A 15004-nucleotide genomic window follows, 5' to 3' on the forward strand; every position below is an offset into this window, starting at 1 on the left:
CAGCAGCTGCCGCCGGCCTCCGCCGGTAACGGGGCGCTGGACGGCGCCGAGGAGGATCCTGCCGCCGCTTTCCTGGCGCAGCAGGAGAACGAGATCGCGGGCATCGAGAACGACGAGGGCTACAGCATCCTGGAGAGCGGCGAGGTGCCGGCGGCGCTGCACGTTCCGGAGGGCCTCGACTCGGGTACGCGCGGAGGGGGGCGCGGTGCCCGGAGGGCGGGGCGGAGAGGGGTCCCGGTCTGGTGGGGCTTCTCAGCCCCCCTTCTCCCTCGGAGGCCCTGTGGCTGGGAGGGAGCGGGACCCTCGCCTCGGGTTTCTGCCCCGAGCACACGTCGCCGGTGAGCGGGGCCTGGCTGTCCGGGGATGGTCGCGGGATTAGGTCTGGGCCGCGCAGGCGTGCCGACTTGGTCGTCGTGGGTGTAAGTTACCTCCCTGCTCTCTCAGACGGGGTGGTGTTTATAGTTTGTGTCTCCTAAAGACGCCTGGATGCCCAGGCTTGCCGAAGTGTAGCCTGCTGAGAACATTGCTGAGTAACTTTGATCTCATCTAATCCAGGAGCCTGCCTGAAATGAAGATCCACTGAAAGCACAATAAGTCAATATGTTGTGTTCTGCCACTTGTGTTTCTGTCTTAAGAGGCAGTGATCTTAGCCTTAAAGTACGCTAGCAGTTGAGCTAATGTTTAATTTTAGTGAGCCTCTAGCCTTTGTTCCTTGGTAACCTTTGTACTGAACATAAGAAAACTGACACTGCAGAACACTGTTATATTCAGAGGAGGGTGGCTAAGTAGAGGTTGGTGTGTTTTCAGTTAGTCTAACAGTGGCTAAAGCAGCCCTGAATGAACACTTCTGATAACGAAAGACTTGGGGGTTTTAACTGAAGTCTAAGTGGAAAGGAGTTGTGAATGTAGGATGCTGCTGCGCTTAACTGATGTTTCAACACTCTTGGAAGACTTTGCTTTTACTTGTCACTGGGTCCATAGGAACATATTTTGCTCTCATGTGTTATTCCTTTGTCACTTCAGGAAGATGCCACTCTTCTTCAGAATAAGTCGAGTAACTTTGCTCGCCCGTTCACTGTTGGAACATTCTTAGAATTAAGTTGTCATTATGCAACCTGATTTCTGAAATTACTTCCATATCTTATATATGAGAATGCAGGTTCATAGTATCTCTTGGAATAAAGCCCAACTAGATAAACTGAGTAATGGAGGCCTGTTGCTTCCAGTGCTTATTTAGTGGTAGCACAGCCCTTAGAGTCAGCTCATTCGTGAAGTTCAAAACATACGGACTACATGCTTCCTGTAAAAGGGGTGTTTACAGGGGAGTAACTTGCTCAAGGACTAGAGCATGGGCATAGTCGTTATCAGAACACCATCCTGTTTTGATATCAGACATAATTTGACTTCCTTATTCTACATATAGTGCAGAAGCAGACACAGTGGACACCTCCCCTCTTACTTTCAGAAGCCTCAGACAAGCATTATGCCTTATATGGTCTTCACATTCCAAACAGACTCTGGAACATTAAAGTAGCCATTTGACGACTAATTTCTTTAGAGAAACTTCTGACATTGGCCTTTCTCATAGGGTGCTAGAACCAACTAGATCCATACCTTCTCTACATGCACGCAATGTGGCTATTGCAGTGATTCCTTGTCAAAAAGTCAACTTGTTAAAGACTTCTAGATTGGCTTGATATGTAAAAGTAGTTCTTAAGCTGCTTTTCAAGAGGTTTTTCTCAAGTCACGTAAGTTCACTTGTCATGGAATGCAGAACTGTTATTGGAGAACTTTCTCTAGAAAGAGGGTCATAAAATAGTGAATATGATAATATGATCTAAGGATCTTGGAAGTCTAGGTGTGATCTGTGTGTCATCTTGCTTTCTTGTATGCACTGGGATTGCATTTATGCTCTGGCCTGTTAAATAGGCATACCAGATTGTGCTTGCGGACTTTTGGTGGTCCTATTTTTTAACAGAATATCCATTTGTTGACTGTTGGAGCCTGTACTCACCCCCTCCTTGTTAAAAAGTGCGGACTGCAGCAGTGCAAAATGTACTGGTTCAGGCATGGTGACAAATGAACTTCTGTTGCCATTTGTGTTTGAGATTTCTTATCTGATCAGTATCCTAACAAATATCAGACAGCTCTAGTCTCTAGTGCATCTTAGTTTATTAAACTGTTTTGTAATTAAGTTAAATAGGTGAATGCAAATTTCTTCTTGAAATAATACAAATTCTTATGTAAAACCTTAAGCATCGTGATCAGGGATTTGTGGATTTACTTTTTTTAACTGTAACCTTTTTGAACTCCTTATTTACAGGTCTGTTGGATAACTTTTCTTTCTAAATACTGGGCCAAAAGTCATAACTTTTTAGTTTATCTTGAGGCTTCAGAGACCATAAGGTAGCACTGAGAAAGGTATAATAAAGGGATGGTATCTGTTTAACTTGTATTTGCTGTCTTGTAGTGATACTGCATTATTATGAAGCTCATGGCAGAAAAACCTATTTTTCTGTTTACAAGAGAATACTACATCTATTGGGAAGTTACAGAAGCTCTTACAGCACAGCACTGTTGGAGATAGAGGAAGGTGTGGTCTAGTACTAGCCTGTTGATTGAAAATGAGGCAACTCTAATGGGTTTTGGTATGACAGCAGGTTAGAACTAAAACACAGGAAAGAAGCACTCTTCCTGACCTGCCTACCTTTATTTTGCACAGGCATGAGAATGAGTTATGGCTAGAAAAACTATTTCTTCCTCAGTTTCTTGCATAACTATCTAAACAAAAACTTTGGAGAAGATTCTTCTTTCTCATCCTCTTATGGATGAGAGGTAAGTGAAGGAGAAGCATGATCTATGCCCAGAAGAAAAAGGATGGGAAACTAGCCCTTGAGTGGTGAAGTTACTTAACTTTATGCCAGAATATATTAAACTTGGTTATGTTCTTCTATTGCTTTAACTATAGCTACTAGCTCACTCAAAGTAACAATGAAGAAGTAGAGTATTGTTTAAAAGAGGTGCTAAAAGTAGCTCATAAAAATACTTTTATGTATGGTCATATTGAAGTTTATTTCTCCTGCATGAGGATATTGTCCAAAGCATAGCTGGATAGGAAGACCTCAGGAGGAACTAATCCATGCATTAGGAAATGGTTGGACTTGCGTTAGAAGAGCTACCTCTGCAAAGTCCTGCCTCTGACTGTTCTGATAGCCGCCGTCTTTTGCATTGAGAGTAAGACTTCAGAGAGGCTAGTGAACAAGGCTAAGCAAACTTCCTTTTATGCCAAGCAATACTGAGTCTGGTATTAATGCAAGTAGTTGCCTTCAGAGTAGTTGATCATCGTTGTGATAAACCTCTGAAGCCCTATGTTGATTTGTAGGACCGAAGTGACAAAACTGTTGTATTTATCTTCAGGCTACCCAGCCCTTTCTTTTGTAAGCTGTGGTACATGTGGAGGGCACTGATTCTAGCTGCCTGTTTCTGGCAAGCTTGGCTGTTGTTTCTCTCCTGTGAATGCAAGGTAGCTGATACGGCTTATCTTCTCTGAACCCTTCTAGACTCTAAAAACTGTCTGGGTTGCTGTGTTCTGCTGGGTTCATTATTACTCCATTGTCAGCATGTGTTACAGAACTGTAGATGTTTGGACATGTTCTTTGCAACAGTACCCTTAGAAATAAAGCTTTATCTTAAGTTCAGAAGCAAAGACCAAGGAATGTGGATCATTACTAAATAGAATAGTTCTAAATGTGGAATGTTAACTTCAGGAGTTTCAAGATGCAATGTGATAGAATTGGATGGACTCTGAAGCCAGTAGAGAGCTCTCATTGTTCATGGCCAATGAAAACATGATGATAGCCGTAACAGTAGGCTTTTTTTGTGGGAAGTCAGGTATGAAATGACATGTTTCTGTGGACAAAGACATGTGATACACAACTGGCACTGATTACTGATATGAAGGCTGGCAAGCAGGTAGTTTTTCTAGACTTCATGCTGAATTGTACGAACACTGAGACTGGAGAGCTGAAATCAGAGAATGTTTGACTATTGGTCTGGTTCCCATTAGCGTACTTGCATTGGCATATGACAGCGTGCTGGTACAGTGCCATTTCCTTTTCTGCTTGCAGTATGCTTGGTCAGCATGCTGACTCTGCATCTTAATCACAAGTTCTAGGGAGCTCAAAACAGATGGGAAGTTTTGTTTTAATACTTTTAATGCATCTGACCTGGTGCCTTCTGGAAACACTTAACTCTGTGCCAGTTAGTGTCTGTTTTTTATGCAGAAGACAAGTGGCCCTAAGACAAACACATCTGTTTATCTCAGCTGCAGCCCTCAGCAATGATGTTGTTGCTTTTATCTCAGCAGGCTACCAGCCTGGGTACTGAAGACCTTAATGAATGTTTTTTGGTGTAACAAGAAAACTTAATCATGTTATCACAGTTCTTGGAAGAATCTTCAAGATTTATTAGCCCTCTCACCTAGCTGGTGAGTCAGTGCTTCCCAAGGTGTCTCTCTGAGGAAACAACTACCTTCCTTCCGGAGATGAGGACTACATATATTTAAAGGCTAGCCTCTCCTGGGTGTTGTAGCAATAAACTTGTGTCTCCAGCTTGATTGTCTGAACGTGTGAATTGCTCCCTGCTCTTCCAAGGCAGGCAGAGTGGGCAGCTGGCTTATTCAAGCTGCTAATGTCAATATGAGTTAGAGACCCTGGCTTAGCTTTAATTCATCCCTGTCAAAACAAGGTGAATGGCTGCAGCATTCGTATGTAGCACAGATGGGCTTAAATTGAAGGAGAGTGAAGCGTAAGCATGTTTTCTTTGTGGGCTTTAGTCTTCATAAACCTATTTAGTAGAAGTGTTAATTGTAGCTGTAACTGCCCAAGTCAGTGTATGTGCAGTGATCTCTACAAATCTGCTTTGAGAGAGCGTGTGAATTCTCCCTGCTCTTCCAAGGCAGGCAGAGTGGGCAGCTGGCTTATTCAAGCTGCTAATGTCAATATAGTTAGAGACCCTGGCTTAGCTTTAATTCATCCCTGTCAAAACAAGGTGAAGCTGCAGCATTCGTATGTAGCACAGATGGGCTTAAATTGAAGGAGAGTGAGACGTAAGCATGTTTTCTTTGTGGGCTTTAGTCTTCATAAACCTATTTAGTAGAAGTGTTAATTGTAGCTGTAACTGCCCAAGTCAGTGTATGTGCAGTGATCTCTACAAATCTGCTTTGAGAGAGCTTCTAGATGGAGGCTAAGTGATGCGCAGGGTGGCTGCTGTGAAGCAGACAGATGCTGTTAGCTTTATGTGCCTCTCAAACCAGTTCTTTTTGGCTCCTGTACCTTGCAGAGGAGTAGCAATCAAAGTCGCTACCATCTTTCAGATATAGGAGTCTAGTTACAAAATACTAGGTTCTCATAACTGAAAAGCTAGTTTTTTCTACTTGAGTCTTCCCGTACTGAAGCTAGTAACTGTTCTTGGAGGCTAATATCATCCAACTTAACTACCATGTTTGAACTGGTGACTTTACAGTCCTCTACCTAATACAGTTAATGATTGCTATTCGGGGCTCAGGGATAAGGTCTTAATAATACTTGCCTAGTTCCCTGATAAAGGAGTATGAAGAGCTTCCTGTGTGCCATTAACACTAGTGTGAAACTGGGGCATACATAGCCACAAAGAAATAGAGGATACAGCAGCAGAATGCTCTTAGTTTTAGGTGAATTACCTATTTTATTTAAGAAAGTAGTGCAAAATAGTTTGATTTTCTGCTTACTGTTGGGTGTCTTTGGTACAGTCTCTTCTTCCATTGAAGAGTGTATTAACATGGCAGAAACACTTCTGTTGATATGTTTATCCATGGTAGCATTATGGGTGAGACAAAAGTGGTAATATGACTTGTTTATATCACACAGGCAGATGTTACATAGCACTGTTCCAGAGAGATGACTTGCTGAGATTTAGCAGTTCTTGAAAATCTTGGTGCATGATAGCTTGGAAGCTATCAAACATGTTATCACAGAAGGTAGCAGAAAGGTGACTTTGCTAGGAATGTTAGCTATATCTTTTGAGCTGATTAGGAATTAGGACTAACTAACCAAACTAGGATAAGAATTACTAAGTGTTGGCTGCAGGATTGTTAATCTTCCAGGTAGAGACTAGAACAGTGGGAGTCATGCGTCTTAACTTCTGAACAGTTGTCTAGTAGTCAGTTTCTAAGACAGGGAGGAGAAAGTGGGAATAACTTTACAATGCTGTCTGTAGCAGCTTCTCAGCAGTATCAGCTCTGCTGTTTATGTAGTCTGAAGCATGAGCTCATGATGAAGAAATGGTGTTTTATTACTGGTTCTGCAGAATAATGGCTCACTTGGTTTCTTGTGCCTATCCGGAAAAGTGCAGAGATAAGAAAGTAACCATGCAGGGTATCACGTAACACTCATTTGCATAACTCCCACATTAGATACTCTAGTAAAGCTTTCCATACAAGTTACTGAAATCAGTAAATCTGGCTGTTCTGTCTTTTCTCAAATGGCTAAACTACAGTCACTTCTTTACAGGTGCTGTTGATGGAGTGGTTAATGGAGATGTCTATCAGGTAAGATAGAAGTATTCTGTACTTCGAATGTGCTGTTCTACTCTGAGAACTTTACCTTAATCTAGACTAATAACTTCCCATTTCTTGTCTGTAAGGTACTTTTATCTAATCTCTGAAGAGGAACTTCTATTCTGATAGCTCATCTCATAAAACTGTTAATGCTCTTAATATGCACCTCCTCTGAACTTAGAGGCAACTTAAAGCAGCAGTCCATTTTGAATTATGGCTTAATGGGACATAACCACTGTAAGCAGACTGACAGGCTCTGTGATATGACTTAATGTTGACTTGCCACTGACTAATAAGCTGAAAGCATGCTCTGACTACCTAGTTTAAAGCAGAGTTGTCTGAATTGCTTGTTCTTTAAAGATAATTCATGTGTCCTGGTTTTCGTATCAAGATTGGTCTTACAAGGAGCTGACTGAAAACATTATACACTTCTTAGTGACATAAAGTTGCATGAAATTAAGCTGCTGGCTAAATAGTTCAATCATACTATGAAAGCATGTTAGTCAGCCATCCTAATGACAAAAGGAGGAGATTCTTGGTTGTTTAGTGTCAGGGAGGAGTGAGGCATGCTAAGGCAATCGCTATCTTGTAACTGAATTTCACACCAGTTTGGCTAAGGCATTGTCATTGCCTGGTATCAGAGTTGGCTGGATAGCCCTGATTACATGAATGCTTGGGAACAGGGCAGCATATGAGCTACTTCTCCATAGAGCTTTAAGTGAATACTGAGCTTTGTGGAGGCACAAACAGCTTTCACTGCTGCTAACATTTTTATATCCTCACTATTGCTGTGAGATTGGTGGGAAAACTGTATCTTACTGGCCCTTTGTGCTTCCTTATACAACAGCAGGTAGATGAAATATCTTGATTTTGTGTTTGCAATTCTAAGTGACCAGCTGCTTTGGTTGATAGAGCTTCCTCTTAATGAGGAAGAACAGACTGAATGGGCTATATGTAACTTTTGTTTTGGCTACCTGCAACTGGCCAATTTATTTTGTTTTGAATTGCATGTGAAGCCTGGTGCTGTTGCACCAGCCTAGCTCCTTCTCTTTGCATTATTCCCTCATTGAGGGTTACAGGAGGTCTAAAGAGGGGCAAGACGCAGCCAAGTCTGTCATTAGCTGCAATCCATCTGGTACTCAAAGGAGTGGTATTTCTTAGGTCTGTTAAGAGTAGGGTGAACCAATAAGTTCTTGGACTTAAGAGCACCCTCTCATTAGCTTTGCGAATCTGGTGTATTAATGATAGCCCTATTCACTGCAAGTCTTTGAGCTATTTTATAGTAAAAAGTATGCTGGTACTCACACTGTTTTGATACTTAAATGTTGAAATGCCTCTTGTGTTCTAAGCTGCATACAGCAACCCAATTTCTGTAATGTCTTTAAAGGACATTGGCTTTTAATATCAGTTAAGCTTGCAAATGTCTCTAAAGTAGACAAATAAGTTACAGAGAACATTTTAAAATTCTATGCACAAAACCATTAAAAAATTACTTTCACAGCAAATATTTAAGGTGAAAGGAACTGTAGGATACAGTTCAGGATACTATACAACTGTATAGTGAGGTGCTAGGCATTGTCTTCTGCTTTCTTCAGGCGTAGAGCTCTGGCACAGTTTGACTTCCCAGTCAACTTGAATTTGTGTTTAAACCCTGATTGCTAGAGGCAGTCCTGTGTTAATTTGCTTCAATCCTGCTGTAATTTGTGGCAAAACGTTTTACATGTTAATGGTGGAAATGTGGTATAACATCAGATGAATGTGTTATGTGCTCAGTTCAAATAGAGTCTAATTTTATGTAGCTTGCAGGCAGTTATCTGAAATATTCGGTTGTCATGTATAAATGACATTACTATTCCTTCCCTTTAAGGAGAGTAATGGTCCAACAGACTCCTATGCTGCCATATCCCAAGTAGATCGACTGCAGTCAGAACCGGAGAGTATTCGTAAGTGGAGAGAGGAGCAAAAGGAGCGTCTGGAGCAACTTGGTAAGGAGAGTGTTTGTTGTAGTAGTGTTCTTGCTTGTGTGTAACTTAGTGGCAGCTTCTTAAGCAGCAGAATTCTAAACCATGGCTTCTGGCTCCTGGGAATCTAACATGCTCCTTGAGTTTGAGCAGCAAGTCTGGATGAGTCTTCCAGTAAGCAGACTTAATACTAGTGTAGGAGTCAGCAAGCAAGTGGCTCTCTGAACCTTAAGAGTATTCGTGTGGCCTGCCCTTTACTTACAAATAAACTGACAGAAAATGAACAGCTTTTATCAGCAGAAAAGAGTGAATAAATACTGCAGCCATCAGCACTTTTTTCATGGGATAAAGATTGCTCATTTTGTAATTGCTGAGGCCATCTGTTGTCACATGGATCTTAATCTAATAGCTAAGTTAAATAATGGACTAGTAACTAAACTACATACAGCTATCAAATGCAGTGATACCTACCTGTGGACAGCTTCTAAGAGCCTACAAACTGGTATGCTTTCCACTTACATTAGGGAGGAGGCTTTGCTTGAAATTGTTAGGACAGAACCTTTTGTACAGTGTGATTCTAGATAGAGCTGAGCATGTTGCTCCTCTTCTAGGCTAGTTACAGCAGATGAGCTTGTCCTGAACTGTAGGCTGGGTGTAAAAGCATGCTGAGTGCCAGGGTCCCTCACTTTATCTAAGCACAGAGGCTTTACTGAGCTTTGTTCTAACACTAGCATAGCAAGGTGACTTTCTGTTTTTGAACAGTTTGCAGGCAAACAGACTTACTGAATCCGAATTAGTCTACAAATGCCTATCCTAAACTGAAGTGGACTGTCCCAATTATGCAGCACAGGCGTTCTGTTTAGCTAATCCTCTGAATTTTCATGGTACTTAAGAGTTCTCATGGCCTAAATCAGGAAGTCTCTTAACCCTTACCTGAGTAGATCAAGCAACTGTCTGCACTAAAGTGCACCCAGAGCCATCAGCTGAAATGTTAGCAAGATCCAGCTGGAACAAACATGACTGACAAATCAATTTTTAAATATTCAGACGCGAACTCACGAAAACAGGAAGCAGAATGGAAAGAGAAAGCAATAAAGGAGTTGGAAGAGTGGTATGCAAGGCAAGATGAAAAGCTCCAGAAAACAAAAGCGAGCAACAGGTAAGGTTTCTCCAGCCATCTGAAGAGTTATGGTGCTGGATATGAAAGTAATGGGGGAGAAAGGTTAGAATACTTCTAGTATGTCCTAAGGCACTGGTCCTTCAGATCATTAAAGTAACCTCTCCTACTAAGAAATGGGTCTCCAGTGGTAGACTATCTTTAAGTTTTCTTAGAATCTAGATTAAATGTCCGAGAATAGCAAGAGAAAGCATTAGGGTAACGAACCAGAATTACTGAAGATTCCTTAAGACACAAGGTTTGAACATGGCCAGAAAGAGTTTGTCTACCCATTTGTTTGCATGCTACTAGCTGCACGGGTCTTCAGTGACTGTAATTACCTACCTTGAGACTAGCAATCTTACCTGCTAGCTGTAGAACACATGGAAGTGGCCTTCTAGTTAGTCTTTGCTACAAGTTATTTCATTAGATATCTTAAAACCTTTGGCTGCTCCTTTTGGAAGCGTTTGAGAGAGAACCTGGCTCAGTTCTGCTAGTGAAGAACTAAATGCTGACACTGTATGTTGGGTTTGAATTGTCTAATTGTGGGCCCTGGGGCAGAAACTAATGACTTGGCTGCTAGTCTAGTAAGCTCTTACATTTTCTTAGAGGTTCTCTGTGGAATTTTGACTTCAAACTATGTAAAGGTAAATATGATAGTACCGACTTAATACCACTTAGATCTCTACTTCTGACCTAGGGTTGCCAGTGTCATTCTGTCCAGTTAATCATCAGGGCTTCTGTATACTTTGGGAACCCACAGACTTCAAGATGAAACGTTTTTTTGAAACACCATTTTTCTTATCAAAATGGGCAGCAGGTTTGTCTTGAGTAAGTAGAGTCCTAGGTAGACTCTGCTTCTTACTAAAGGAAGAAAGGAGGCCTACACTTCCTACAAAATTATGGATTTCACACTTCCATTCACTGAGGTACAGTCTTTTGGTTGGGCCAAGAAAGGGAAACAGGATTGGCTAGAAGAGTCTAGTTGGTGTCCGGAGCTCATGATACCCCATAGGTTTATTGTGGCCAGTGTTTGAGTGCAGGATATGCATTCTAGAGCAGGGTCCTTTTAACAAGTGTTGCGCAGGAGTGTTTGGCATTCTCATCAGCCTGGTGAGGTCTCTCTCCTAATGATAGTTTCTGTCCACTGGAAGTAGCCTAATGCTAACACTGGGACTCTAGTCCTAAACTAGCTGGTTGCAACTTTTAGGATGCAGCAGAGCTTTTGTGTTACCCCTCTGAGTCAATGGCTTAATTGATACATTCCATGTGGTAGCTGCTTTCCTGTTACAGTAAGTCTAGGTGATGCAAGGTTAATGTGCTTGTTAAAACTGCCTTCAGCTGTGTTCCGTACTTCTCATCCTTATCTCTTTTCTCCTGCCTGCTTGCCTGCCTGTTGGACTACTTGCTACCTAGGGTGGCAGATGAAGCTTTCTACAAACAACCCTTCGCTGACGTGATTGGCTATGTGTATGTTGCTTAACTACTAATTCTGTTTGCTAGTCAACTAGGTAATGAGGAAGATGAGAAATAGCACTGAATGTCTGAAGGTGACTTCTGAATATTTTAGGGCAGTATAAGCTAATATAAGTAAATAGCCTTTACTTTTTGGACTGACTCTGATCTGCAGTATTAAGTGCAGCTTTCCTGTAAGGATTCCATACACTGCACAACATCCAGCACTTTCAGATTGAGTCATGCAGTATACATACCACTGGAATTTTGGTAATGACTTCAGTAGTACGGGTTTACAGTTGTTTCCGGGCCAGTGAACACTGCTTAGCAAGATGCTTTGCTGGGTATGTGGGTTAGTGTCTGCAGTCTCACATGGGTGCTGTATTTAGTCCTAGTCACTTCCACAGAGAAGCACAATGTTTAACTCTGTATTCTCTGTAATAGGCATTGAGCTCCTGATCTGTGCTCATTTGCCTGAATAATCAGAAAAAGATTCAAGCAATGCTTGCACATAAAGTTCTCCAAGCCAAGGAAGGTGGAAAGTAATCACCTGCCATAAATCAGGGTAGAAGAGGTACATGCATATAGAATTAGGATGCTGTTACAGAACAGATGAAAAGTACAAGGAGGTGGTATTGGAAAATCAGCATTAGCTGCTGGGAGGACACTTAGGAGCCGCTCTGTGTACACATTTTGCCAACCTAATGGATCAATGAGAATATAGCCATGACTTTCAAGCCCCAGTGAGTATGCTAGTTTCCGTGGGGTGGAAGGATTGCAATGTTTGTTGGCTTGTTCATGTGTTTTAATTTCTTCCCTTAATTTGTAGACTTGAATTGAAAGATGGCCATGTCACAGATTATAAGGTGACACCTTTAGAAGGTGTATTGGTGAGCCATGGTGTGGCTTTGAGCACATTAATATTGAAGGTCCAGTGTGGAATTCATTACCTAACTGTAGGTGGATGTAAACCAAGACTTGTGAAATGATGGATTTACAGGTGGTGTTTGACTTTTCTGAAGTCTCCTGGAGCTGATTTTGATAGATTTTTTTTTTTCCAGTAAAACCCTTGTTTTGATATATCCAATGCAAATGTGCAGTATAAGTGCTGCAGAATAAAATTGGCAGCCTGTTTCCTGAATGTAGACTAAGCTAGTAGTGCATGTTCAGCCAGCTGATCATCTGCATTAAACTCATTCTCATTTTCTATATCTGACTTAAACTTTCTCTCCTTGTTTCTTTTCTTCTATTCACCTTTAAGCACAAACATAAATCATCCTTGCTACAGCCTAGAACAGTTAAGTAAAAAAAATCTTCACTGCCCCTTAAAAGTGTCATGTCACATAAAGTAGCAGTGTTGTAGTGACCCTTGTCTTCAGTGGTGTCTGTAACCTTACCATCCCTGTGAACAGTGCTGAACCCTCATGGGAGAGTCATCTTCACTGCTTTTTCTGTACTGCTTGTTGGAGTAGATGGATTTGGTTTGATCTCTTGATGCTTACTGCTCTTGCACTCAGGCAGCTACCAGGGTCCCACAGTTCACATAAACTAGATGCTGGAGTGTTATCTATGCGTTGAAGCAATGCTATTGACAGCATAGCAGTGCCAAAAGGATACAGCTGGGAAGCCACTGGCACTAACCTGTGCATAATGTAAAAAGCCTCCTTAAAGTCTCCTTAAGGTGAGAGCAGGGAAAATGTGTTTATCCTGTGAGCTGACCTCAGACGAGTCATCCCCTCTGCCAAGATATGCTTTAGTCTATAGCACCCACAAGCATGGGATTCATGAATTAAATTCCTTTTGATTCATACTGCTTCACTACAGCATTGGGAATCATAGTTTTATGATGGCCTGTAGGCCTTGGGGCTGATTTAAATCCTCAAATGGAATCTCTTTTAAGACATGCTTGCAGGGAGTTGTAAATTTCTAGTTGGCAAGTGTCCAATATAAGCCATCAAGTGGCAGAGGCTTAACTAGTTAAGACTTGGGCATTTCTCCATAAATAAAATGCCTGCATAGGAGTACCTTACTTCCTGGTGTGTGGTGACTCCTTAGGCAAAGACTCAGTAACTATTCTTAAAACCAAACACCTGTATTCCAACATTTTACACAGCAATCCTCTGCACTGCTTGTGCATAGCGTACTACTGCAACCTACTTTCATCTCCAGGGTTGGGGCAGTGGGAGCTTAAGTAGCCATAATGTCCACAAGCAGCTGTCAGGTCACATTTCTTATGAAACATGCTGAAAGAAACTGCATCATGTAAGAGGGAAGGAGTGCCTTATATGTTGGGCATTAACACAAGGTGCATTGCATTGCTTTTAGGGCAGCTGAAGAAGCCTTTGTGAATGATGCAGAAGACATTTTTCCGGGCACTGAGTGGGAACGTGTGGCTCAGCTCTGTGACTTTAATCCCAAGTCTAGTAAGCAGGCAAAAGATGTGTCCCGCATGCGTTCAGTCCTCATCTCACTCAAGCAGGCTCCGCTGGTTCGCTGAAGGAAAGCACAATGGAAACACTACAAATGCAGTATCTTAACCTTACTCAGAGAAACTATGTTTGCAGTAATTGGATTAATTGTTTCAATGTTTTTTGGACCAAACCTCATGATGTATCTAGAGCTGATCATTGTTTGATTGCATGTTCTTCCTCATGTTTCCTTTCTGTGTCTGAAATGGGAGAACCTCCAAAACTGTAGTCTCTGTGCTATTGTGCACCGAGATGTCACTTCCCACATTACTGATATTAAAGATCTGTTAAACAGCAAAATGTGTTGACTTTGGATGAATTCAGAAGCTCTCCTGATCCCTTTTGACTGGAGCAAAGGGGGTATTTGAATTGAGTGTGAGCAAACATTTCTCTTAATTGCTAGTGATTTCACCTTGCTGGTGACTGACCAGCCAGCAATGCTCCTGATCTGAGAGGCTATCCTGCTTATCTCCATAAGCTTTCTTAAAGCTCTTGAGAGCTTTACTTTAAAAACTGCTTTCATATCCAATTTTATCATGCAAGATAGAAGCTCTAGGAAACTGGAGTAGCAGGCCTGTTCAGGAGCTTATCTCAATTCTAGCGGAACTGAGGACGCTGTCTTCTGCAGGTAATTCGGTCACTCCAGCTGCAGATCTTAGGCTAGAAATGCAGTACAGGGCACTGAGTAGTTAAAGCCTCTGATATTCTACTACATATTCTATTCTACCTTGTATTCAATGCTGGCTTCATACACGAAGTCCTGTTATGCAGAGGCTTTGGGGTGTTTTTGAACTGTGTCCTTGTCCTTACTGACTCTTGCGGACACTTTCTCCCACCAGGGTGGTGGACTGGAGATTTGGAGAGCAAGAGAAAGGAAGACTTGCTCTTACTGCTGCTCATCTACTTTGTTGGAGCTCTGTCTGCCAAGGTGGTTGAATTTGAAACAAACTGATCCAGAAAATCTCTGTTCTGCTGCTTCCTTGGCTCTCTCATCTCACCCAGCATTCACAGGGGCTGTATGGTAAGATAAGGCCCTTACCAGGGCCTTGCTCTGGTAAGACTTACTGTAGCTGTCTATCTTGTAAGAATAGACTGTTCAGTCTCATACATTATTTCACCATTTTTATCAAAGATACAGTAGCTTAACTAGTGTATGGCAGAACTGCATTAATACCTTTTGTGTACAAGCTGGAAGGTTAGTCTAGACAGTTTGAAGAGGGCTGCAGATGCAGATTAAAACTTACTAAGGTTCAGGGAGCTGCTGCACAGCAACTGTCTTACTAGCAGCTGTGTCCCTTTGGTGGATATTGAATAAATGGTTGCCAGCTGGGCTTCAGTAGTTAAGCTGTACCTTACTGTTGTCTATAGT

The 15004-nt window shown here is 41.9% G+C and overlaps 1 protein-coding gene across 1 annotated transcript in view; it reads left to right on the forward strand.

Annotated features, from left to right (window-relative positions):
- Positions 1 to 13935, forward strand: part of LOC103896166 (clathrin light chain A) — a 14765-nt gene extending 830 nt beyond the window's left edge. The window contains exons 2-7 of the mRNA XM_009275952.1: positions 4 to 184; positions 6549 to 6586; positions 8463 to 8580; positions 9604 to 9715; positions 11129 to 11182; positions 13493 to 13935. Coding sequence (XP_009274227.1) covers positions 4 to 184; positions 6549 to 6586; positions 8463 to 8580; positions 9604 to 9715; positions 11129 to 11182; positions 13493 to 13664 — 675 coding nt within the window. The 3' untranslated portion in view covers positions 13665 to 13935. The remainder of the gene's footprint in view (positions 1 to 3; positions 185 to 6548; positions 6587 to 8462; positions 8581 to 9603; positions 9716 to 11128; positions 11183 to 13492) is intronic.
- Positions 13936 to 15004: the final 1069 nt, after the last annotated feature.

This window comes from Aptenodytes forsteri, unplaced genomic scaffold (assembly GCF_000699145.1).
Source record: "Aptenodytes forsteri isolate BGI_AS27 unplaced genomic scaffold, ASM69914v1 Scaffold91, whole genome shotgun sequence".
Classification (NCBI taxonomy): Eukaryota; Metazoa; Chordata; class Aves; order Sphenisciformes; family Spheniscidae; genus Aptenodytes; species Aptenodytes forsteri.